The sequence below is a fragment of the Bemisia tabaci genome, chromosome 9, assembly GCF_918797505.1.
Source record: "Bemisia tabaci chromosome 9, PGI_BMITA_v3".
Classification (NCBI taxonomy): domain Eukaryota; kingdom Metazoa; phylum Arthropoda; class Insecta; order Hemiptera; family Aleyrodidae; genus Bemisia; species Bemisia tabaci.
Window position 1 is genome coordinate 32,007,658 of NC_092801.1, and position 27,111 is coordinate 32,034,768.

Here is a 27,111-nt window from a genome sequence, read left to right on the forward strand (position 1 = left end):
GATCGATTATCGATATTACCCCATTTGAATCCGTGGTAAAGAATCGATTATTTAGGTGTTCGTTGCGAACACTCTGTTAATCAATCCTTTTCCATAGGTTTATATGACAGATCAATCGATATATCGCAAAGCACGCCGCGCCACTGCCTGGGACACAGATCTTGAAACACAGAAACTTTTACTGTGACTACACGAGTTCAATTCCTTTGCCGTATTACAGTGCAATTTAACGTCCTCTGTCAACAAAAACATTAAAAAACAAACAAATTCGGTTGCACCTTTTTTACCAGCAATCTAGAGAGTTCCTCGTCGAAATCTCAAAATCCAATTTTTTAATTTTATTTGGCAAAATTAGCTGTGTTGAAAATGTTTCCTTCGCGGACGACAGTAGTGGCGTGGATTGCTTTGCGATATATCTATGTTTTCCCGTTTGAAGCTATGGTAAAGAATCGATTATTAAGGTGTTCGTTGCGAACGACCTGTTTGTCGATCCTTTTCCATAGGTTTAAAGGGTAGATCAGTCGATATATCATAAAGCTTGCGCCACTGCACAGTCCCTTTTTTGTGATCGGTTCCATACTGGAACTTATGAGGCCGATTTTTTTTTCAAATTTTCTTAATATTTTTTAAGAAAAAATCAATTATTAAAATTCGTCAAATGTTGAATAACCCGGAACACCAGGATAGAATTATTTGGACTTTATTTTGCAAATAGGAACTAAAATTTCTCGCTCGTTCGAAAATAACACTCATGTACAAATGGACCGCGTTAAGCAGAAAGGAACCAAACCACATCAGCTATTGCCCAATTTAATTGGGCAATTGCATTCTTTACATGGAAACGGTTATGTGCGGATTTTTGTGCAAATTTCAATGAATTTTTTGCATAGTGCGAAGCAAATTCCTTAACATTTTCAAAGGAATCCGCACAAACACTCTCTTGTTAAAAACTAAATTGCTCGGTTAAATTTGGCAATAGCTGATGTGGCTTGGTTCCTTTCGTTAAGCGCGGTCCAAATAGGATAATTTAAGGTACTTATTTTAATTCCAAACTTACAATGAGTCAAAAATTGTTGTTCCGAATTGCAAAATGCATCCATTTGTAACTCAAAAACAATATACCAATACGTTCGTTTTTCGCTTATTATCGATAGCAGTGGTGAGGCGTGAATGATCGATTTTCGATATTTTCCCATTTGAAACTATGGTAAAGAATCGATTATTAAGGTTTAATCGATCCCTCCATAGGCTTTAAGGTTTATCATCGACCCTTCAATAGGCTTAAATGGCAGATCAATCGATATATCGCAAAGCACGCCACACCACTAATCGATTGCGCATTTTTCGAATTGAAGAAAATCAAGGCGCGTTTGGTGCAGTAAGGGCCCTTCTCGGTTGCGCTGTTTTAGAATCCACATTGCTACTTTATATTTTAGAGAGGAAAATTATGCATTAATTTCCTTCCTTTAATCTTTGGTTTCGTTTAGAACGTGTTTAATCATGAAGGATATTCAGAAAATGTTTCTACGAATTACACTCGATGACTAAAGTGCGAAACTACGTATCTCCGTTTGCGACGTTGCAGACTTCTGGTCATACTTTGTTTTTGCTCTGAAAAACCAGTCAACTTAAGTTATTGAATACTTCCTTTATTTAGCTTCTCTGTAAGCAGAATATTCCGTAGAAATCTCAAACTGTATAATTGACTTTTTCTTTTTTTTGGAAAAAACAAAATAAGAGCGGACATTTTGAAACACCGAAAAACAAAAGGAGGTAATAGAAGATATGCTAGCGCAGATTCTAAGACACCGAAACCAAGAAGCGCCGAACCAATTCTCCACCTAGCCATGTTTCACAATTTTCTAATTTTGATTAGTTTAAGTGTAAACCCCGCCGTAAACTACGAGCAGAGACTGGTGGAGAAATCTGCCGTGCTAAGGAAGAACGCCGTATGAACATTTGAGAGTTGCCAAGTTTCCTTCGATAAAATGAATATTTTTGTGGAAAGATATGAATATTTTTCCTTGAAATTTTCAGGGACTTCAGGTGAAATATCGAACAAAATTATCTGAAAAAATGGAAGGATAATATTCATAAGTATTACCAGGAAATTGGTGTTTTATCAAAGGAAATTTGGCAACGCCTGAGGGTTCATACGGCGTTTCTCCTTAGTACGGCAGAATTCTACTGATATGCGAGTAGAAGGTTTAGTGATCAGTAAAAGTTCTCTAGTCATTTTTTGCCAACTGATACTTTTCAATTTTTAAGAATTTTTTAACTAATGTTTGTGAAATATTCTGTTTGTAGATGTTAGTAGAATATCTGATGATGAAAGTTGGGTCTGCGTACCAGTTTTAGCAGGAAAAAAGTAGACGATTTTTTATATTTTTTAATATATTTTTTTTTTCGCAATGATATATTTTTACAGGCAAATGTTTTTTTCTTTTATTTGTTTCACAGATCATATCCAACGCTTTTCTCTGCGATTCTTCTTCATCCTTTTCCTTGTCTTGGAAAGTATGATGTCATCTCTAGGTGATAAAACGATTCCTTGCCACAATGGCCAAAATCCCGCCGAACGAATCATACAAAAAAAAAAAAAAAAATGTTCTGCTTTGAGTATCTCTCGTTGAATACCTAGGTGTCAAACTGAGAAAAAAAAGTTCATTAAGGAGAGAAGCACCAATAAAATGGACATGAATAAACTAGGAAATGAAAAGGATGTAACTAGAAATGCCCCATATTATAAAAAATCCCCGTTGGCCCCCTGCTTTGGGGGCCAAAAAGGAGAAATCAACGTATTTTAATGTAAATATTGTAATTTCTTGTACAGAAAACCAATAAATAACTATTCATTTGAAAAATAAGAAGGAGGAGGAGGAGGAGGAGGAGGAGGAGGAGGGGGGGAGGAGGAGGAGGAGGAGGAGGAGGGGGGGAGGAGGAGGAGGAGGAGGGGGGGAGGAGGAGGAGGAGGAGGAGAAAACTGTGAGTTGATGAAGAGCTATTAGCCAGTCCCGAGTGTTTGATTTCCTAAAGTAATTGCCGAATGCATTTGCCAAAATTTTGCTGCTCATATTTTGACGTCCCTCCTCCATCCCCCTCCTCGCTGAAAAAGGATGATAATGATTTCGAAAAAAATGATTCAATTCGGTCGATCCCCCGAAAATTCTCTTGAAGAAGAGCGACTCAACGGATTCCGGATGAGTATCTTCTCTCAACTCCGACGGAATCCAGATGGTGCAAAACTGGCTATTAAACAGCAGCGAAGACGTTGACACTCTGGCGCAAATGTCGGCGAGCATTTCTTCCAACTGGATGGGATTGGAATTGTTTCTTGATGTAAATTATACGACCCTCCTCCAACCCCCCTCTCCCCGTTGAAAAAGGATGATAATGATTTCGAAAAATAAAAATGATTCAATTCGGTCGATCCCCCGAAAATGCTCTCGTAGAAGAGCGACTCAACGGATTCCGGATGAGTATCTCCGCTTAACTCTGATGGAATCCAGATGGTGCAAAACTGGCTAGTAAACAGCAGCGAAGATGTTGACACTCTGGAGCAAATGTCGGCAAGCATTTCTCCCAACTGGATGGGATTGGAACTGTTTCTTGATGCAAATTATCCGTCTCAAGTAATTTCAAACAATGCGAACCGTCTTAACTTGCAAATTGTAAGTATTTTTGGTTTACACTCGACTCAACGGACTCAACGACTCAACGGACTCAACGACTCATCGGACTCAACGACTCAACGGACTCAACGACTCAATGGATTCCGGATGAGTATCTTCGCTCAACTCTGATGGAATCCAGATGGTGTAAAACTGGCTATTAAACAGCAGCGAAGATGTTGACGGCGAGCATTTCTCCCAACTGCATGGGATTGGAACTGTTTCTCGATGCAAATTATCCGTCTCAAGTAATTTCAAACAACGCGAACCGTCTTAACTTGCGAAATGTAAGTATTTTTTGTTTGGTCTGATGATTTCGTCGATATTCTGACTAGAGGTCGTATCTTGATTTCCAAGTGTGCCCCGGGAAATATAGAGGTATACGCGTTTTTCCTTACACGGAAAAAATTAAATTGTTGGTTTAACAATTCAATTGCTAAAAAGTGACTGCATCGTTTCAGCGTAGATTTTACAACAAAAAAATGCTACTTTAACCACTATTGTAAGCTAATTTAACCACGGGGGCGGTTAAAGTAGCATTTTTGTGTGGTAAAATCGGCATTGAAACATGGCAGTCACTTTTTTTAGCAATTGAATTGTTAAATCAGCAATTTAATTTTTTCCGTGTAAGGAAAAACGCGTTATGAATTTTCGAGAGTTTCCAAACTTTCTCTGATAAAATTTTTCTTTTTGAGGAGTGTTATGAATATTTTCTCTTGAAATTTCCAAATAATACGAATCATCTACATCTGATAATACGAATAAAATTCTCTGAAAATTCAAATAAAAATGTTCCCAAATTTGTTACGTTTCTCGTGACCGGGCAATTCGAATTTCCCACAACCAATGTAAAATAAAAACTCTAATAAGTTGATTTCAGTACTTAATTTTCATTGCAAGAATCGTGTTCTACGTGAAATTCTGTTTTAGAAATGTGTATGCGAATGCTGAAATTCGCACTTTATCTAGTCCAATTCTTTGAATCACGGACAGTAAGTCTACGAAAAAAAGGTCTACTCAAAAAATGTCTACATTTTTTGATCTACAGTCAAAATGTCTACAATCAAGAAGTCTACTTTTAGAATGCCTAAGAAAGTAAATGTCTACGTATGTATAACGTATCTATTGAAGGAAAATGAATACACGATGATTCTTCTCCATAGATGCGACTGAAAAAGTAACAGATGTGAGTTCACTCTACTTATTCCATTCAGAAGTGAACTTTCTGAGTATGGATTTTTTTTTAGAAGATATTATTATGTTTAGACATTTTCGTAGTGGACTTTTTAGTTCTAGACATTGTAAATGTAGACCGAAAAATGTAGACTTTCTGCTTGTGAACATTTTTGCTGTAGACCTTCTGTCTGCATACCAATTTTTTTCCCACGTTAGTACCTGACTAACTTTGCATCGGTTATCTTTTCAGGCACGAATCGATTCCGATTCCAGATCGTCAGGGCTGACGACAGGAACGATGTGTCGGAGGATTTTCCTGCAGATTCTGCCTATCTTTCACCGTCCATCCAAACAATTGCTGGCGACTTTGAGACTGCGTTTGCTGACTCGACATCGATAACTGCCGTTGCTTGACCATCAGAAGTCCAAACACGATTACTCCTACCACTCTGATTATTTTCATCATTATGTTTTAACGAACACTGAACGGAGTGGTTTCTGATGAGCTGTCCCTATTGTGACACGTGACTGCTCTGAAACATTGGTTGTATCATCATGAACACCCTGCAGTTTGATGCGTCCTTAGGTCTCAGCATTATTCCAGTGTTTAGTATTTGAATAATTTTAGTTGTAAATGCAAGTAACTAGATTACGTATTAAAGTCTTATAGTCTTAAGTAATATTTCGGAATAATAAAAAGAAGAAAGAAGTTTGTCGTGCTCTTTAGTGACTCCTCCAATTCCTGCAATAGTTTGCACAGCCATCACTCTTCCGAAAAGTGGAGAGGCCAGAATGATCGACTAACGTATTTCCCCATTTGAAGCTGTGCTAAAGAATCGATTTTAAGGTGTTCGCTGCGAACACCATGTTCATCGATCCTTTTCCATAGGTTTAAATGGCACATCAATCGATATATCACAAATCACGCCACGCCACTGCTCCCAAAGGCGGGCCTAGCTGGCAGAATTCGTCGTTTCTCGGACGAAGAAACGTAAGTCCATTCCAAGGTTTCCAACTTGACTCAGACAATTGAAATATTTTTATAAAATGTACGTGTGAAATTTTTGGAGGGACGAGGTAAGATAGTTTTTATTTCAGCAACTATTCGCGCGCGGGATTTATGTTTGATTGCCTATCTCCTTCTTGAAGGCGTTTCATCACTGTACAAGATTCGTTCCATTCCGACTGGTGCAAAAGAGATGTCAGTGCATGATCCCATGAAAGCCCTGGCTTTCCCTGCGATTTCCGAATAACCGTGATACCAGCATTCCCATTCGCGGATAAGGAAATCTCCAACATATTCTCTTTTCAACAACACCGAAAGCTGGAATGAATACGGAGCTTAAATGCACGGGGGAGAGAGGGGCGATCCGTGATTCTCACTTTTGAAAGATCCGCGATTTCCGAATAACCGCGATACCGTCAGTCCCAATCGCGGATAAGCAAGCCTCCAACTTCTTCTCTTCTCAAACGGAAAAAAACCTCGTGCGTGGGACCCGAAGTTTAGGTCATATGGATCTCTGAAGTTTTTGGATTGAGCATCTGAGCACTTTAGATCTAGCTGTCGAGATTCGGATCACATATCTGAAACTTCAGTTCTTACATCTGAGAACCGAAGTTTTTCGGATGTGAAAACCGAAGTACTTCAGATGTAAGAACTGAAGTTTCAGATGTGTGATCCAAACCACAGCAGCTGGACCGAAAGTGTTCAGATGCTCAATCCGAAAACTTCAGAGATCCATATGACCTAAACTTCGGGTCCCACGCAAGTTTTTTTCTCCGTGCAATAACACCGATAGGTGGAATGCGGAGCTTTAACGCATTTTGGAGGGGGGGAGGGGTGCTAAATCCGCAATTCTCACCAATGAAACATCCGCGATTTCCGAATGACGCCATCTCTGCCGTTCTAAGGAAGAACGCCGTATGAACATTCGAGGGTTGCCAACTTTTCCTTGATAAAACCTGTATTTTTGACAACATTCATGCGTATTCTCCCCTGAAATTTTCAGATATTTTAGATTAAATCGCGTACAAAATCGTCGGAAAATTTTTGGAAAATAAGATTCACAATTTTCCCAGTAAAGTCGGTTTTCATCGCAGGAAACGTGGCAACGTCTGATGGCTCACACGGCGTTCTTCCTTAGGACGGCAGATCTGTCCGAATCGCGGATAAGCAAGTCTCCAACTTGTTCCCTTCACAACAGCATCGAAAGCTGGAAGCTCTGCCCTGTCGCGAAAGATAGAAGTTTCCCTGTTAGATCCGTGATTCTCAGTATTGCAATATCCGCTATTTCCGAATAACCGCGACACCATCAGTCCCAATCGTGGATAAGCAAGTCTCCAACTTGTTCCCTTCACAACAGCATCGAAAGCTGGAAGCTCTGCCCTGTCGCGAAAGATAGAAGTTTCCCTGTTAGATCCGTGATTCTCAGTATTGCAATATCCGCTATTTCCGAATAACCGCGACACCATCAGTCCCAATCGTGGATAAGCAAGTCTCCAACTTGTTCCCTTCACAACAGCATCGAAAGCTGGAAGCTCTGCCCTGTCGCGAAAGATAGAAGTTTCCCTGTTAGATCCGTGATTCTCAGTATTGCAATATCCGCTATTTCCGAATAACCGCGACACCATCAGTTCCAATCGTGGATAAGCAAGTCTCCAACTTGTTCCCTTCACAACAGCATCGAAAGCTGGAAGCTCTGCCCTGTCGCGAAAGATAGAAGTTTCCCTGTTAGATCCGTGATTCTCAGTATTGCAATATCCGCTATTTCCGAATAACCGCGACACCATCAGTCCCAATCGTGGATAAGCGAGTCTCCGCCTTGTTCCCTTTTCAACAGCACCGAAAGCTGGACAGCTCCTTGATTGTTGAATCGTTATCGAATGACCTTGATCGATATATAGCATTGTTAAGATAGGGATTTATCGATCAGAAGCATTCGATAACGATTCAACAATCGACCCGCTGGGCTGTCACTTCATTTGGGGACTCCAAAACTGAAAACACGGCAACCCTGCTAATGTATTTGCTCCCTATCTTCGCATGGAGAGTTTGTCTTGATGTAGAGGTGGACTCTCAGGGTAGGGTGGGATATCCCCTCCATTTTGGCCTCACTTTGAGAGCTTTTTTTGAGCTTGGGAGTTGATTTCAGAGAAAACTAGTGGCACCATCGTGTTTCTCGCGAACTTTTACACAAGAAACATCAGTCAAATCGCAAATCCCTCACACATGCAACATCTCCATTGACTCGGTCCATAGTGCGGCGCGAAAGTTGGAAGTTTCCCGGGTTGGCGGCCCTGCGCGGGCGCCCGCCGCGCCCCCAGCGGCGCCGACGGCAAACCCGGGTTCGCGCTCGGGAGCTCAGTCCCAGATCGGCCGTGGCGTGGCGTGGGGTGCAGCTCGGCATCGATCGTCCCGTCTCTCGTCCGCGATAGCCAGCCCAGTGAGGAGTCAGGACCCCGCGTTTTCCCGTCCCGGATGTGTCGGGAGCCCCGTGCGCGTTCCCTCGTCCGTGGGCCCCGCCGGCGGCCCGCCGAGTAGCTTTTGGCGGCCACCGAGTGAAGATGAAGTGCGGTGATCGGTGAAGTGTCGGAAGAGTGTCACCATGGGCAACGTTTGTTCCTCAAGGCGGGCCGATAAGGATAACGACTCCCTCGTCTCGGAAAGGTAACGATTCAAAACACGCTCTCCCAACTCGGAATACACGCATATATCCCCGAACTCGCATATATTTGGAAATTTCGCCTTCAGTTTTTCGGATAGGCTATACAGCAGCCTTCGTGCAGTGCTGGTTGTCTATTCGAGGATTCGAAGGATTCGCTTCCTATGTTGTTTATAGATCTTGCATCGCAGTATTGTCTGGAAGGATTGCTTTGCATGGTTCCTGCCTGTTCACATGCAAAATTCCAAAATTTAACGCTTCTTAGTTGAAAAGACGGATGAGCGTTGAGAGTAAATACAGAAGAATTTCAGGGATAATGTAATCTGAACATGATAACGACTATCTCGTCTCGGAAAGGTAACGATTCAAAACACGCTCTCCCAACTCGAAAATGCGTATCTTTGGAAATTTCGCCTTCGATTTTTCGGATAGGCTGTACAGCAGCCTTCGTGCAGTGCTGGTTGTCTATTCGAGGATTCGAAGGATTCGCTTACTATGTTGTTTATAGATCTTGCATAGCAGTATTGTCTTGCAGGGTTCTTATTTATTTACATGCGAAAATTCGTTTTTAAACGACTCTATTAAATATGACTCTCTCGCCTCGGAAAGGTAACAATGCAAAACACACTCCCTTAACTCGATATTGCATTTCTTTGGATATTTCGCTTTCAATTTTTCAGATAGGCTATACAGCAGCCTCCACGCAGTGGTTGTTGTCTATTCGAGGATTGAAGCATTTGCTTTCTATGTTGTTTAAATAGATCTTGCATCGCAGTATTGTCTTGAAGGGTTGCTTTGCAGGGTTCTGATTTATTTACATGCGAAATTTCATTATTGAACAATTCAAAGCACACTCTCTAAAACATTTTTTTGCCCAACGCCTTCAATATTTCCGAAAGGCCATAATACGGCCTCCGTGCAAAGATTTGCACAATAATCTGTTATCTACAAATCTTGCATCATAGTGAATCGTCTTGGAGGGTTGCTTTGCAGGGTTTGCACCTGATTACATGCGATTTTTCGCAATCGATCGTCTCTTTGTTGAAACAACATAAGAGCATGGAGTGTGATTACAAAAAAATTTCCGGGATAAAATAATTTGAATATGATAATGACTAATGAAGGCAAAATTCTGAACACATTCTTCCAACTTGATAATGCACATAGTCGGATATTTTCCCTTCAATTTTTCAGATAGGCTAGAAAACAGTGCAGTGATTGTTGTGCATTTGAGAACTTGAAGAATTTGCTTTCTATGTGGTTTATAGATCTTGCATCGCAGTGTTGTCTTGAAGGGCTGCTTTGTAGGGTTCCTATTTATTTACATGCGAAAATCCATTACTTCTTTGTTGAAACGACTTATGAGTGATGATCGTAAATACAAGAGGATTTCAGGCATAGAATCATCTGAAGAAGATAAAGACTTTTTCAGGCAAGGAGGCACATTTAGAGTCTACAGTTTAGAAGGAGTTGCACGTTGGATTTGGAAATAAAGAGGCGCTTTAATTCAGTGCTTTGTTCACCGGTCTATTGTACTAAGACTCATGACAGAATATTCCAAGCTTAATGAGATCGTAATGTGTCGGAGTCATGCTCGAAGCATGATTTAGTCTCTCGAAACATTTCCTTGGAACTTCCAAGAGGCTGCATTAACTATACACTGAAAACAAATCTACGGGCTACATATACATACCGTTCGTTCCGGGCTCATGTGCCTAAAGTTTCGGGTGCTGAAGCCGTAGTATGGATTGCTCCGGATGCTATGCCCGGAACTTTCGGCCTCGCGGACGGTATGTCTATACACTACCGTGCTACACTGGAAAAAAAACACATCGGATCTAGAGTCCAGACTCTTAAAAACATCGACAAGAAATAATACTCTTGATTCAATCAGATTTAAGCTTAATAAATCAAGAACCAAGCCCTTAATTTGAGCGGATTTCCTTTTGATTTAAGCTTAAATCTGCTTGAATCAAGAGTCCTTTTTCTTGGCAATGTTTTCAAGAGTCTAGACTCTAGATCCAATGTGGTTTTTTTTTTTTTTTTTTTCCAGTGTAAGGGAGAACGCCGTATGAACCTTCAGACGTTGCCAGGTTTTCTCCGATGAATACCGAATTCACTGGGAAAATTGCGAATATTATTTTCCAAAATTTTCAGGCAATTTTGTACGCAATTTAATCTGTAATATCTGAAAATTTCAAGGAAAAACTTGCATGAATTTAGTCGAAAATACATGTTTTATCCAGGGAAATTTGGCAACTGTCGAATGTTCATACGGCGTTCTTCCTTAACACGGCAGCCCGCAAGTTCAGCTTCCATGGCCGGAATTTTTTTTTAGTAAAATTAAACCAATATTCACAATCTTGAAGTACACATTTTTTGACACACACACTCATTTTCTACAGCACATTTTGAATATGAAAATACGTGTAGAACTGTAACTCGGATATTGAGTCTTATGACAGTGTTTTACATTCAAGCAATCTTGATGTAACCTCGTCTGGTCGACGAAAAGTGGTTGCGAAAACGTTGTATCCTCACTGCCAAAATTAATGTTTCAGCAATGATTTGGCGACCGTTTTGTTAAGTTATTTTTAGCAGCTACCGGACTGTAAACTCGATCTAAGTGTGCACATTCAGGGGGAAAAGGTTTAGTCCTGCGATTCAAAGGACTTGCCTACACGAGCGCAGTTCGGACGAATTTCGTCCCGCGAACTTCAGGTTCCAGGAACAAGTTATAGGTGAGTTATAACAAGTTCCTCGAACATATTTGCGTGAAATTCCTGGAACCGCGCTTGTGTCGACGAGGCTTAATTAAAGCTTAGTACCTCCCAAATGTCTAGGTGGTGCCATTCTAGAACTCAGCCCTTGAATCATTTTGTCTTTATATAGTACTTCTTTGTCACAATGTGCTTTTGATTCCAACAGCAGTTGCAATGTTGCGCGAACTGAAATAATTGTTACCACAAAAGGCCTATTGCAAACTTCAGCTAGGGGATAAAGAAGAGTCTTTCTTGTGAAAATGGCTCAAAAATCACGATAAGCGCATTGAATAAGTCTACACGTCTAACTTCACAATCTAAGGAATATGCTATTTTGGGCGCTTCTGGGTACCAGATGCGCCCTTTCCAACCGTTCGACTCCCCCGATGTAACATGTACTATACTACATGCCCTTTTGCCTTATGGGTAATGACGCCATTCTGGTACACCCGGGAAAATTGGATTATTTTCTGCATCTGGTATTCGTAAAAGTTTTCGTGAAATGTTTTGCTTTTAAGCATAACAATCTCGCACGGACGTATTACCTGATTAAAGTATTTTAGGGCCTCCTTATGCTTTAAATACTTATATCCAAGGCAGTACTTTCAGATCGATTTGAAAATATTACGAACAGTCACGTGATCTCTTCATTTTAGTGACGTATTACTGTGCTACTTTGTGATTGGTTCATTTTCTTGGCGCAGCATCGACACGTCAGCTGTTTGCGGCATTGAGCGGAAGGTTTAAGGTTATGTCATGGACCAAGAGAATGAATAAGGACCCCCAACTCCAGTTAGCGGAGACATTAGCGCTGCCTGGCCATAGAATAATAAAGCTTATTATTCTATGGCCTGGCAGTGTTCACGCCGTGAATATGGGTCCAGCCAGCGCCGATGTCACCGCCGGCCGGCCGGTCCCTCTCTTCCCCGCGACCCGCGCTTCCCCTCCCCACTGCTGAACTCCTCTTCACGCGGCCCCGCTCCCCCGCGACCTGCGCGCCCTACCTCGCGGCGTCGCGACGCCGCGCCGCTGTCCGCTAGATCGCGTTGACGCACCAGCTTTAGAGGTTCCGCCGCTCTTTCCCGTCGTCTGATTTACAGTGCATCCTTTATGTTTCCACTCGCCGCTAACTTAATTTCTTCACAAGGTGCTTGTGGATGGTTTCAGTTCTTCGCGGTCGATCTGAAGTTTTGAAGGGTTTTGCGGTTAAAGGATCCCACTTTAAATTCCATCTACGGCAGTCTTCGGGTACATAATTTGGTAGTAATATGCTTTGTCAAAGAAGCGCCCTCCAACGCTTGGGCGTTGGAACTGCTTGTTTCAAGCTACATACATACGAGTCGCTTTCACAGCGCTCTCTGGCGCTCTGCGACACCTAATCGCCTAATACCTATCGTGTTCTACGTGAAATTCTTGTTTAAAAACATATATCAGAATCCTTAAATTCGTATTTTATCTAGCGGTCCATTGAATTTGCATTCACAGGATGTAAAAATAACTGCGGGGGTAGTAAAGGCATCATCTTGGTATCACCATACACATTTTTGACATCCTAGATGCTGAAACAACATATTATTTTTTTCCATGCAACGCAGCATCTTTTAGAAGTAACTCTTAATTTTGCTCGAGCTGAAGTTTGCTGCAGGCCCATTCTCGAAAACATCAATGGAGATGTTGCATGTGTGAGTAATTTGCGATTTGACTGTTGTTTCTTATGTAAAAGTTCGCGAGAAGCACGATGGTGCCACTGGTTTTCTCTGAAATCAACTCCCAAGCTCAGAAAAAGCTCTCAAGTTGAGGCCAAAATGGAGGGGATATCCCACCCTACCCTGAGAGTCCACGTCTACGTCAAGACAAACTCTCCATGCAAAGATAGGGGGCAAATACGTTGACAGGGCTGCCACTTTATTTGAGGACTCCAAAACTGAAAACACGGCACCCTGCCAATATTTGCTCTCTATCTTTGCATGGAGAGTTTGTTTTGATGTAGAGGTGGACTCTCAGGGTAGGGCGGGATATCCCCTCCATTTTGGCCTCACTTTGAGAGCTTTTCTTGAGCGTGGGAGATGATTTCAGAGAAAACCAGTGGCACCATCGTGTTTCTCGCGAACTTTTTCATAAGATTCAACGGTCGAATCGCAAATCCATCACACATGCAACATCTCCATTTTGCTCAAGCTGAAGTTTGCTGCAGGCCCATTCTCGAAAACATCAATTATTTTCTCTTTCAAAGGCCTCGAAAGAAAAGCACCAGGAATTTATCAAATCCAAAGGAACTCGAAACTCCAGATAACATTTAAAAGGGCTCTCTCGACGGGCTAAGCCACCTGGCGGAAGACGAGCCCGAAAACTAGACGCAACAATTCGGCCGTGCTAAGGAAAAACGCCGTATGAACCTTCAGGCGTTGCCACATTTCATTTAACAAAACATTAGTTTTCAAGAAAATTTGTCAATTTTTTTCTTCCAATTTCTCAGATAATTTTGTTTGGAATTTGATCTAGAACTTCTGAAAATGTCAAGAAAAAATATTCATAACTTTCCTCAAAAATAAACATTTTATCGGAGGAAATTTGGCAACTCTCGAATGTTCATACGGCGTTCTTCCGTAGTACGGCAGAATTCGGCCCTCTATTTCTCGGGAAGGACGATTCGAGGAATATTATTAGGCTGAGAGCACTCGATTAGAAGTTCGCCCCACTTTTTAGGAGCCGGCTCGGTTTCGAAAGAGATGAAGAAAACGGCGGCGGAAAGTTGTCTCGGGTCACCACAATGTGCGGTAAAATGCGGGGTTGAACGGGGATAAGTAGTGATTTTGTAGCATCATTTGGCAACAGTGCCGGGGACGATTCCAGGAAAAAAGGCGCCTGGTGCAGCCTTGCCCTAGTGAATCTTTCAGGATCAAAAGTTGGGAGTCGCGGAGTCGCGTCCCGCGGAGCACTTGAGGGATTCCGGGAATCAATTTGCTCTTACTATATCCTGCCGTGGTAAGGAAAAACGCCGTATGAACCTTCAGACGTTGCCAAATTTCCTTTGATAAAAACTGAATTTACTGCGAAAATTGTGAGTATTTTGTTCCAAAAATTTTAGACAATATTGTACGCAATTAAATCTAAAATATCTGAGAATTTTAAGGAAAAATATGTTTAAATTTCGTCAAAAATAAATGTTTTATCGAGGGAAATTTGGCAACTCTCGAATGTTCATACGGCGTAGTACTGCCGTGCTAAGGACAAACGCCGTATGAACCTTCAGACGTTGCCAAATTCCCTTTGATAAAAACCGAATTTACTGCGAAAATTGTGAATATTTTGTTCTAAAATTTTTAGACAATATTGTACGCAATTAAATCTAAAATATCTGAGAATTTTAAGGAAAAATATGCTTACATTTCGTCAAAAATAAATGTTTTATCGAGGGAAATTTGGCAACTCCCGAATGTTTATACGGCGTAGTACTGCCGTGCTAAGGAAAAACGCCGTATGAACCTTCAGACGTTGCCAAATTCCCTTTGATAAAAACCGAATTTACTGCGAAAATTGTGAATATTTTGTTCTAAAATTTTTAGACAATATTGTACGCAATTAAATCTAAAATATCTGAGAATTTTAAGGAAAAATATGCTTACATTTCGTCAAAAATAAATGTTTTATCGAGGGAAATTTGGCAACTCCCGAATGTTTATACGGCGTAGTACTGCCGTGCTAAGGAAAAACGCCGTATGAACCTTTAGACGTTGCCAAATTTCCTTTGATAAAAACCGAATTTACTGCTAAAATTGTGAATATTTTGTTCCAAAATTGTTAGATAATATTGTACGCAAGTAAATCTAAAATATCTGAGAATTTTAAGGAAAAATATGCTTAAATTTCGTCAAAAATAAGTGTTTTATCGAGGGAAATTTGGCAACTCTCGAATGTTTATACGGCGTAGTACTGCCGTGCTAAGGAAAAACGCCGTATGAACCTTTAGACGTTGCCAAATTTCCTTTGATAAAAACCGAATTTACTGCTAAAATTGTGAATATTTTGTTCCAAAATTGTTAGATAATATTGTACGCAAGTAAATCTAAAATATCTGAGAATTTTAAGGAAAAATATGCTTAAATTTCGTCAAAAATAAGTGTTTTATCGAGGGAAATTTGGCAACTCTCGAATGTTTATACGGCGTAGTACTGCCGTGCTAAGGAAAAACGCCATATGAACCTTCAGGCGTTGCCAAATTTTCTTTGATACAACGCAAATTCCCTGGTAAACTTATTAATATTTTTCTTTCAATTTTCTCAGGGAATTTTGTTCGTATTTTAATCTAAAGCTCTTGAAAATCTCAAGGAAAAATATTCATTATTTTCCGCAAAAATAAATATTTCATCATCGGAAATTTTCGTATTGGTATGGAGTATAGCCAAGTGCTAGAAATAATGTAACATTTAAAAAAAAAAAAAAAAAAAAAAAAAAAAAAAAAAACCACATTTTATTAATAAACTTAGACCGATTTGTTAAATTAATTGGTTCCAAAGTTGGGAGTCGCGTCCCGTGGAACACTTGAGGGATTCCGGGAATCAATTTGCTCTTACTATATCCTGCCGTGGTAAGGAAAACGCCGTATGAACCTTCAGGCGTTGCCAAATTTTCTTTGATAAAACACAAATTCCCTGGTAAACCTATTACTATTTTTCTTTCAATCCTCTCAGAGAATTTTGTTCGTATTTCAATCTAAAGCTCCTGAAAATGTCAAGGAAAAATATTCATAATTTTCCGCAAAAATAAATATTTCATCAAAGGAAATTTTCGTATTGGTATGGAGTGTAGCCAAGCACTGGAAAAAAAAACACATTGGATCTAGAGTCCAGACTCTTGAAAACATTGACAAGAAAAAGGACTCTTGATTCAGTCAGATTTAAGCTTAAATTAAAAGGAAATCCGCTCAAATTAAGGGGCTTGGTTCTTGATTTAAGCTTGAATCTGATTGAATCAAGAGTATTTTTTCTTGTCGAGTTTTAAGAGTCTGGACTCTAGATCCAATGTGTTTTTTTTCAGTGAGTGCTAGAAATAATGTAAAATTTTCTTTAGGGGGGAAAAAAGCACACATTTTATTAATAAACTTACACCGATTCGTTATCAATTGTTACCACTGAAATCTGTTACCTTGTCTGAAATTACCTAAATTATGGCCTTTGTGATTTGTTCTTTGTGACCCTGACGATGAAGCGCTTGCTTCGAAAAGCCTCGGTCTATATTTATTAATTAAATGTTAGTGTTTTTTTTTTTTTTTTTTTTTTTTTTTTTTTTTTAAGGAATATGTTACATTATTTCTCACACACACATACACTGTTGGCTACACTCCATACCAATATATTCAGTGCTACTACCTTCTAGACATTGTGTAATACAATGTTCGCTGAACGTGAAAGGAAATTTGGCAACTCTCGAATGTTGATACGGCGTTCTTCCTTAGCACGACAGTATTCCCTCTGAAAGTTTACTACAAACCCACACTGAGAAAAAACTATGGTTTATAAACCTATTAGAGGTAAATATGGAACACCTATAATAGTCGTAAATAAACTAATGATTCTCGGTCTGTGAACCATACTAAGGTCTCTGTACCTAATTAAGGTACAGAGACCATAACTAAGGTATATGTGCTATTATTATATGTAGAGGTACTACTATTAGTGGTGTTCCATATTTACCTCTAATAGGTTTATAAGCCATAGTTTTTTCTCAGTGCACGACAGGGACGTCGATTCGCACGCCGCACAGTGGATCGAGTCAATAGGAGAGGTCGGACATGAGATTTTTGACTAGCACTACAAATTTTGATGTTTATTTTATCACATTTTAAATTTCAAGGCTATTGCCAAATGTATTACGAGGCAGTTTATTTTGTCACGAGAGAGTGTTTGTGCGGATAGCCTTTGAAAATTTCAAGAAATTTGCTTCGTACTATGCAGAAGATTCACTGTTACATGCACACAAATCCGCACAACCGTTTTCAAGTAAAAAATCAGATTCCCGATTAAATTTGGCAATAGTCGATGTGGCTGGGTTCATTTCTGCTTACAACGCGGTCCATATACGAAGCTCCTGAAAAACCGTGGGAAGGAAAGGGATCGATACGTGTTAATCATTGGTAAATTCTTCAAAATACTCGAATAGCGTCTGCGGGCTGATTATTGAATTTGATAGACAAAGCAATAGACAAAGAAGACAAAAAGGATTTGGAGGGATCCTATTGGTAGAAGCGGGTGGTTGCAATGATTAAAGGAGGCAGGAGGCAGGTACTAACCAACGGCAACCCACGAGAGACCCGACAGTTAGTCTATCATTTCCCCCCTTAGTCTATGAGAACCACCCATTTCAACCAATAGATCGTATTCGATACATCAAACGGGTGAGATTGTATCGATATCGATTGGTTCAAAACATAAACATAGCCTCAAAAGTAAATTCAGAAATCTGAGAGAACGGATCTTTTGAAACATTTTTTATTCTTTTGAGTACCAAATGCCAATGCAAAGTGAAATTGTCAGGAAATTTCTCATTTTCAGCTTTTCCAATTAAAATCCTTACAGTTTGGTTTGAGGTTATGTTCTATTGTTTTGAACCAAACGATACATCGAACCGTTATCGAATACGGTCTATAGGATTACTTTATACCCCATACGTCTTCTATGTCTATAGCTTTGTCTATCAATTCCAATAATCGGCCTGCTGGCGCAGTGGAGAGGCGTGAATGATTGATTATCGATATTTTCCCATTTGAAGCTATGGTAAAGAATCGATTATAAAGGTCTTCGTTGCGGACACCCCGTTTATCGATCCTTTTCCATAGGTTTAAATGGTAGATCAATCGATACATCGCAAAGCACGACACGTTACTGGTCCGACGAAAGTCCCTCTATTTCGAGTAAACTATATTCGCATCAAAGTATCAAAGTTGGGAACCCCTCGCGCTGCTCACCGAAACCTCTGCCGACTGAGTGAGCCGCAGTTCAATTAATTTAACCGTCATGACTATTTAGTTGATGTCTCGGGGAGTCTTTCCCGTTTATGAGTGTCGAAAGATTAGTGAATTTGTCAAACGACTCAGCGTGGAAAATTCAGCCGCCGTTGACTTTCAACATAAGATAAACGAGAGTTTCTTCCAAGCAGCGAGACTTTATTGAGAAAAATGTTTTTTAACTCGGAAGGAGCCTCAAATTCGATTGAATATTTCCCGTGCGGAATTTCAGTTTGTTCAAAAAAATTCTACTTCTCTCCAAAGAGACGGGATTAAGTATTTCAAAAATAATTCCGGACTTTTCAAAAAAATAAAAAATAGAAATAGATTGAATAGTTCGGAAACGACCCAGTTTGGAAAAATACAATTTCTTAGGAAACGATAAAAACTGCGTGACAGCCAGAAAATGATTGTTACCATACCCCCCCCCCCCCAAAAAAAAAAAACCATCGTGAAAAACCCGAGTTGGGTCGTTTTTGAACTGAGAGGCGCAATTCGAAATATGTTCTTTTTAATTAAAAAGAAATTGTTCAATTTCTACAAGTCCAAAAAGTAGTTCCGAAGTTTCCGAATTTTGCCCGACCTCCTCTTCTGACTTGATCCACTGTGCGGCGATACATTTGCTCACATTTAAATACATCTTCGTCAATTTTCCACATCAGAAACAAATTTTTAATAAAAATACCCAGCAAACTTTGCGTACTGAGCACTCGTAGATAAGCGCTACACTTTTCTCTCGCAAATTATCCATCGTACAGTTACGGTTCTCCTTTCGAAAAACGACGAACCGGACTGAATATCTCCCCTTTGCTTTCCTCTCTCTGCCGTGCTGAGGAAAAACGCCGTATGAAAATTCGAGAGTTGCCAAATTTACTTCAATGAAATTTTTATTTTCGAGTTAAGATATGTATATTTTCCCCTGAAATTTGCAGGAACTTTAGGTGAAATTGCCTACGAAATTATCTGAAAAATTGAAAGGAAAATATTCAGAAGTTTACCAGGAAATTTTCGTTTTATCAAAGGAAATTTGGCAACGCCTGATGGTTCATACAGCGTTTTTCCTCAGCACAGCAGCTCTCCCCTCGAGCGTGGAAGAAACCCCGAGTGCAACCCATAGAATCTTTTTCCGCGACCGGCGAGAACAAACCCCCGACCCGGCACCAGCGCGGGGGGGGGGGGGGGGGTTGAACTCCCGGAGGCGACGATAAAATACAGAGTCGTCAAGGAGCGTCGTCGCGGCGGCAAAGTGGCGATGCGATGTTGCTCTTGGCGTCGCGACGCCCGCCACCGACGCCCTCCGCCGCGCGGCGCGGCGTCCAGCTCCGGAACTCGACGTCTTCACCTATGACACCCGCGACGATGGACGCAACGACTACGAAACCCCCCCCCCCCCCCCCTTCCTTTCCCTCGTCCGCGGAGATGAGAATCTCGGGCTTCATCTCGTAGCTGGAAGCCAGAAATCTTCGCTCCCCTCGTGCGAGGGTGAGAACTGCGTTTCGAGTTGAACCCTGGTCCCCGTTTGAGTCCGCGCTTTTCAGGGCTCACCCGAAGACGGAGTTATGCCGTTACGTTAGAAGAGTCGGAAACGGAGGACGGTGGATCGCGCGCTTTTTCGGCGCACAGAGCAGCGACTCAGCGAGTCAATGCGAGAGCCGGACAAATGAGATGTACATTCTGCAATGGAGATGTTGCATGTGTGAGGAATTTGTGATTTGACTATTGAGTCTTATGTGAAAGTTCGCGAGAAACACGATGGTGCCACTGGTTTTCCCTGAAATCAACTCACAAGCTCAAAAAAAGCTCTCAAGTTGAGGCCAAAATGGAGGGAATATCCCACGCTATCCTGAGAGTCCACCTCTACATCAAGACAAACTCTCCATGCCAAGATGGGAATCCCGTCTCGACACCTATGTTTTGGCCTATTGAACCACTTTCAATACTTGAACGTTTTGTATCAACGGAGTTATGAGCCTCTAAGGTTTCCACATTACCCAACTGACATGTTCCATTGTGCGGCGTGGCTGCTTTTATCGCTCTTCGAATTTGAGCGCTTGGATTGTGTTTTCGGACTCATCCGGGAGGAAGAGGGGTTCTTCGAGAGAGAACGCTACGAGTTCAAGTTGTCTGGAATTATTTGTCCTATCGACTGAAGAGAAAAAGGAAAGAGAAAGAAGAAAGGAAAAAAGTATCAGAATTGGATGAGATCGACTTCATTTTGCAATTTTGAGCTGCAATAGTGCAATATCTGGCTCAGTTTAGAAACAACGTATGTACCAAACCGAAATTTAAATTCTTGTAGTCAACGATCGATCGTTTTTTTTTCTTTTCTTTTTTCTCTCTTTTTTTTTTGTTTGTGTCGCACTAGGTGGTTTTAAAATTTCCAAGGAAACATCCAGATTCGTAGAAACATTTTGCCTGTCAGATCAAAACTTTCAGGAACTTTTTCAACCATCTTATCACTGAGATCATTCGTAAAAGTAGCAGAACTGAACGCTTCAGCTAAGGAATACGAGACGCGATTTTTATCTTAACGCCTTGATGCAACTATTCGTGCTTGATGGATGTGCTGCTTGCATAATCTGATAAATGAAGGCGTTTAATTTTTCTCGTTCTGCGTGAACGGCGGTAAATCCCGCCTACTGATGATTTTCTTAAATGTCGCAAGGAGGATGAAAAAATGTAAAGAAACAGATAATCAAATGTTGCCGAATTTCCCCCGAAAAATTTTATCATCGAGGGAAGCTATGAATATTTCTTCAAGTTCTCACATGCTGTAGATAAAATAGACCAGTGGACAGGGTACGAGCCTAAGCATTTTAACTCATGTTACTTATTCAAAATTTCACGTAGAACACGATCTTTGCAACAAAAATTAATGAAACTAACTCTCTGCGAAGAAATGGAACGATTTTCGATGCGTTGATTTAAGCCTTCCACTCATGAAAAAACGAAAGTCTATGTAAATCGAAACGCGCACTAAACGCTCTTGTAACATTATCTATGGTGTAAACATATGGGAAACACTGAAAACAAGTATGGTAACATCTACCGTAAGTCTACTTGGTTTTTTACACAGTGATACTGTTTCGTGGAAATAACCAGAATATATAGCAGTATTCACTAGAACTCTAGTGATACCATAGAATCGTAAATACTACCATAAAGTCTAGTGTTTATTACCGTACTCGGGTCACTCTGTCAGATAATGGTGAAACAGAGAGTTGATTTCAGTTGTTTTCGTTCCGCGAATCGTGTTTTACGAAAAACTTTGGTTAAGGAAATTGCATCAGAATGCTTAAATTTGTAATATGTCTACTGGTCTAGTGTTTTTCAAAATCTTTGAAAAAATAGATGCAAAATGTTCAAAAGTTTCATCGAAGATTCGTATTTTATTGGAAGAAATTTAGCTACGTCTGAGTAGCTATAAAAACTTTTTACTTAGTACGGCAAAGTGGACGAACCATCCGCAATTGATTTTAAGTAGCTGCAACCACTTCTTTTGCCTCTAACTCATTCGACACCCACATTTAGCCGTGCTAAGGAAGAACGCCGTATGGACATTCGACAGTTGCAAAATTTCTCCGAATAAAATATGTATTTTTTAAGAAAGTTATGCATGGTTCCCTTGAAATTTTCAAATACCTTAAATGAAACTGTGATCAAAAGTATCTGAAAAATTTGAGAAAAATACTCTGAATTTTTCCAGTAAATTCATTTTTATTGAAGGAAATATGGCGCATACGGCGTTCACCACTTCTTTTGCAACCACTTCTTCTACCTCTATCTCATTCGACACCCACATTTAGCCGTGCTAAGGAAGAACGCCGTATGGACATTCGAGAGTTGCCAAATTTCTCCGAATAAAATATGTATTTGTAATAAAATTATGTATACTTTCCCTTGAAATTTTCAGATATTTTAGATGGAACTGCGAACAAAAGTATCTGAAAAATTTGAGGGAAAATATTCTTATTCCCAGTAAATTCATTTGAATGGGCCTGTCGCAAACTTTTGCTATATCAAAACTAAGATTTGTTCCTTATAGATAATGCCTCAAAAATCACGATGAGCGCATTGGCAAAGTCTGAAATGCACTCATAACTTCACAATCTGCGTAAGAAATTTGCGGTTTTTTGAGCTTCCCGCTTCAAAAACGATACTACGGCACAGGTGAACATTTTGTTGGAGGAGGCGTTCCATCGTCGGCAATATTCATCATGGCCGACGCCAATTCGCCAAAACACGTATGATGAGACGAGCTAACACCTGAGCAGCATTAGACCAGATAACAATCGGCGTGTTTACGTTCATATTTTCCTCGCCCGCCTTGATTGACCCTGAACTCACCTCGAATTGCGCGCGGAACTGCGGAAGCGTCGGCCATGATGAACATTGCCGACGATGGAACGACTCCTCTAACAAAATGTTCACCTGTGCCGTAGTATCGTTTTTGAAGCGGGAAGCTCAAAAAAACGCAAATTTCTTACGCAGATTGTGAAGTTATGAGTGCATTTCAGACTTTGCCGATGCGCCCATCGTGATTTTCGAGGCATCATCTGTAGGAAACAACTCTTATATTTGCTCTAGCAAAAGTTTGCAACAGGCCCATTGAAGGGAATATGGCAACGTCGAAAGGCGCATACGGCGTTCTTCTGTAGACGCCCTTGAAAGGCTTTTGCGCCGGGAAAAAAGATTTCAGGTACCTCACGTCCCGTTTCCTTGTTCTCGGTATTTAAGCGGCTTAAATTCAGTTATCCAGCCGCCGTGGAAGTCTCAGCGCGGAGGGTTAAGTGGGGATTTTGAGCGGGTTTAATCTTCCACCCACGCGGCGCGGCGGGGGTCCACAGTCGCTAATCTCCTATCGATTTTGCAGAGTGGCGGACCTCAAGTAAAGGTCTGAAAAGAGTCCAGTCAGGGTGGGAGATTTGCAACCCAACCCACCATGATCCGCTTAAAATTCGGGAGGAAACGCGAAGAAACTTGCGTAACGCACGAAAAGATGGAAATCAACTTTTAAAAAGTTTCCTGAAGTCTGTCCACAAATTACGTAAGCAGGGTATTTACAAGTCCGGAATTTCTGGAAAGTCCGGAAATAGTACTGATTTCTAACAGGCGGTCCGGAAGTGCTGAAAAAGTACGAAATTTTGCAAGAATGTTTGGAATTTTTTCATTTTTTTTATCATCTTTATCACAATTTGAGCGGGGAATTCAAATTTGCCGAATTTCGTCAGTTGGAGGTACTAAAAAAGTACTGAATTTTTCTGATGAAAAGGTACTGTGTTTCTCGGGAACGCACCGAAAAAGTACTCTTTAAGTACTGATTTTTGGCTAGCCTGGTTTAGTAGACATCCTGCATAAGTTCCGCAGGACTTTTTCTTCTAGCCTCGATGTTTCAGAGTAACCTACGGTTTGGGCAGATCTGGAGCGAAATTGTGTCGAGCAACCAAGTCCTTTGTGTTGATCTCACACAAATTGAAGTAACACTGAGTTACCCCGAGCACAAAAAATTGTTAGCCTTGTGGCAGGGTATGTTTCGTTGACTGGTGCAGATAGAGTTGGTTCAAGCGAACCGACTTGCTACATTGTAGTGTGTTGATTCCGCCTCGCATCATCGCGAAAACTTCAATGCGTTGAACTGAGCAGAGCTCTAGAAATTTTTGCGAACGAATTAGCAGATATTATAAATTAATACTGAAGCGTGGTTATGCAGCGCTGCGTTATCCTACTGTGTAAACTTGTATCTGAATTTTGATCGCGGAATAATTTGCACGGTTGTCAAGTAGATCGATTTTTCTGCGAGTTCTAACGTGGCGCACACTAACAAATTGTTTCTACTGCTGGTGCAACCGCAATATGCACTTGCACGAAAGCTCTCAACGACAGTCTGTTGTACGGTCTTTTTTTGGCTAAATTTTGAAGCACAGTCTGTGCTATTATTGCTTCGTCTTATGGTCATTTCAGTCTTTACAGATCGATTTTTTTATTCCAAGAAGGAAACTGGGAAATGTCAGGGAATTTTTTTTCCGTGTCAAGGAAGTCAGGGAAAACGCCAGGTAGTCCGCAAAAATTCGGCATGTCAGGTAATTTTCTTTTGCCAGCCGCAGAAAAATGAAATCGATACTAAAATTCCTACCAGAATTTCCGCTGATGTCTTCTAAATTTTAAAAGTGAGGTAAACGTTTCTCGTATAAGTTTAGGCACCATATATTTTTCTCTATTTACCACATTATATCCTAAAACATGAACAAATTCTTACTCCCATCTAATCAGTTCGACCGTGTCTAAAAATTGAGAATATTTTCCCTTTTTGTCAGGGAAATTTCAGGGAATTATTTTTTCCGTCTGTCAAGGAATTTCAAATTTTTCCACAATATATTTTTTTTTTTTTTTTTTTTTTTTTTTTTTTTACTCCTTCAAGTAGCCCACAAGGGCTAACCCTTGCGCTTTAGTCCCGTCCCCCCTCCGTCCTTAAAGCCAGTCCCATGCAACTATTATTCGAGACCATCAAACTCGGGTCGCCTGGCCGGGAATCGAACGTGGGACCTCCCGATCATAGAGCTAGTGCTACAACCACTACACCATAGGAGGCGGTTTCCGCAGGAAAATGTCAGGGAATTTTATTTTTGAAAATTGCCAGATACCCTGTAATAGAGTCCCTTTATACTGAGAATCAAGACAACACCCCCTCATGGAGTCACAAACGGGAATAAAGATTACACAAAATGAACGTTTTTCGTAATCTTTGTTCGGCCCACTCTCAAATCCCTTTCTCCGTTCCTTCTCTCATTCCGTTTGTTCCTTGTCGAACCCGTAATTCCCCGGTCCATTTCAGATTATAATCTTTGCAATGGACCAGTAGACAAGGCACGAATTTCAGCATTCTGATACACGTTTCATAACCATAATTTCACGTAGAACACGATGCGCACAACGATAATTACCAAAATCAACTCCTTATGAAGATATTTAATGATTCTTGATGCGTGAATTCAAAACACCCGCTCATGAAAACTCAATGCTCTACGTGACTCACATCGCGCGCTAAACGTTATCATGACAGTCTCTGCGATATAAAAATCTGGCAACCTTAATCTTGGCGCTTTGGCTCAGCTATAGCAAGTTGTTTATAGTTTGAACAGCACATGGTGGGGAATGAATATCGCTTGATTGAGAAGCTTGCTGAAACCGTTTGTCGTGCACGATTTGACTCACGTAGAGCTTTGAGTTTCTTGTGAGCGGGCAGTTCAAATTCCTCGTAACCAATGTGAAATAAAAACGTTAATATCTTTGTCAAGAGTTGATTTCGGTCATTTTCGTTGCGCGAATCGTGTTCTGCGTGAGATTCTAGTCAAGAAACATTTATTAGAATGCTTAAATTCTTACCGTGTCTAGTGGTCCATTGGTGAAAATGTAATCTTTATTCCAGTTTGTGACACCGTGGAGGCCTAAAATACGGGAACCAATCAGAAATGGATTCACATTGTCTTGACTCTTAGTATGAAGGGACTCAACCCTGTAATACATTTTTTTAGCGGCTCTGGTGCTTGCACTAGAGCTGCTATTCCGGACGGTCCCAGCTGGGGAGTATCAATGCAGCATGTTACATTGTAGAGACCGCGCGTTGGTTGATGGGAATCGGCGCCATTTTCGGCTATGTTCCTTGTCATGACTTTATTTTATTGCATACTGTTTTATTGTTAGTCAATGCTATGTTGTGTATTGTATTTTTGGAATCATGGTGATACAGTCAACAATTCAAAACTTGTTTGTGCTTTTATCTCGTGATGGAAAAAATGTACTTTACGTTCAAAATTTGAAAATTTGAATTTTAAAGTTTTCGCGGTTAAGGAAGCTTTAACCACTGGGTTGGAGCTTCCTAGTCATATTACTTGATATCAGCTGATAGCAAACAAAGGTTACCAGGGAAACCGTAAACGTCTAACAACTATCGTGGCCATTGGGGCGATTCGACAGTTTGAATCGTTTTCGTTGATTGAATCGACAGTTGTCGGATTGTACATCAATGACAAAATGTGTCTAGGCCCTCATTCTTGACTACAACTACTGCCCCCAGAGCCGCTCTCCGACGCCAATGCGTTGGAGCTTCCTGCTTGTTTTAAAATTCCCGCCGCACGAGACGAGACAGTACGCTGTTGGCATCCAATACCGCGACGAGACGTTTTTAGCTGCCGAGCGCGCCGAACGGCCTCTGAGTTCCGCTGTGCGAACCTGATTATGCAAAATGGGTAGATTGATGATGTGGTCACTCACTGGGAGAACAATAATTAAAATTTTCGCATCGTGCCTCCGCGTCGCCGCCTTTGTTCCGCCGAGGTTGCCCGCGAAAAGAAAAGAAAAATAAATCGACCGTTCTTGTGTACTCGTGAAACACAATGGAGAATGGGCCTGTTGCAAACTTTTGCTAGAGCAAAACTAAGAGTTGTATCCTGCAGATAATGCCTCAAAAATCACGATGAGCGCATCGGCAAAGTCTGAAATGCACTCATAACTTCACAATCTGCGTAAGAAATTTGCGGTTTTTTGAGCTTCCCGCTTCGAAAACGATACTACGGTACAGGTGAACATTTTGTTAGAGGAGTCGTTCCATTGGCGACAATACTCATCATGGCCGACGCCAGTCCGCCAAAACACGTGTGATGGGACGAGATAACACCTGAACAGGATTAAACCATATAACAATCGGCGTGTTTACGTTCATATTTTCCTCGCCCGCCTTAACTGACCTTGAACTCTCCTCGAATTACGCGAGGAACTTCGCAAGCGTCGGCCATGATGAATATTGCCGACGATGGAGCGACTCCTCTAACAAAATGTTC

The 27,111-nt window shown here is 40.8% G+C and overlaps 1 protein-coding gene across 1 annotated transcript in view; it reads left to right on the top strand.

Annotated features, from left to right (window-relative positions):
* The first annotated feature begins 8,093 nt into the window (after positions 1-8,093).
* LOC109030401 (NACHT domain- and WD repeat-containing protein 1) overlaps positions 8,094-27,111 on the top strand; it is a 92,994-nt gene continuing 73,976 nt past the window's right edge. Inside the window, exon 1 of the mRNA XM_019041344.2 lies at positions 8,094-8,514. Within this exon, the coding sequence (XP_018896889.2) occupies positions 8,453-8,514 (62 nt within the window). The 5' untranslated portion in view covers positions 8,094-8,452. The remainder of the gene's footprint in view (positions 8,515-27,111) is intronic.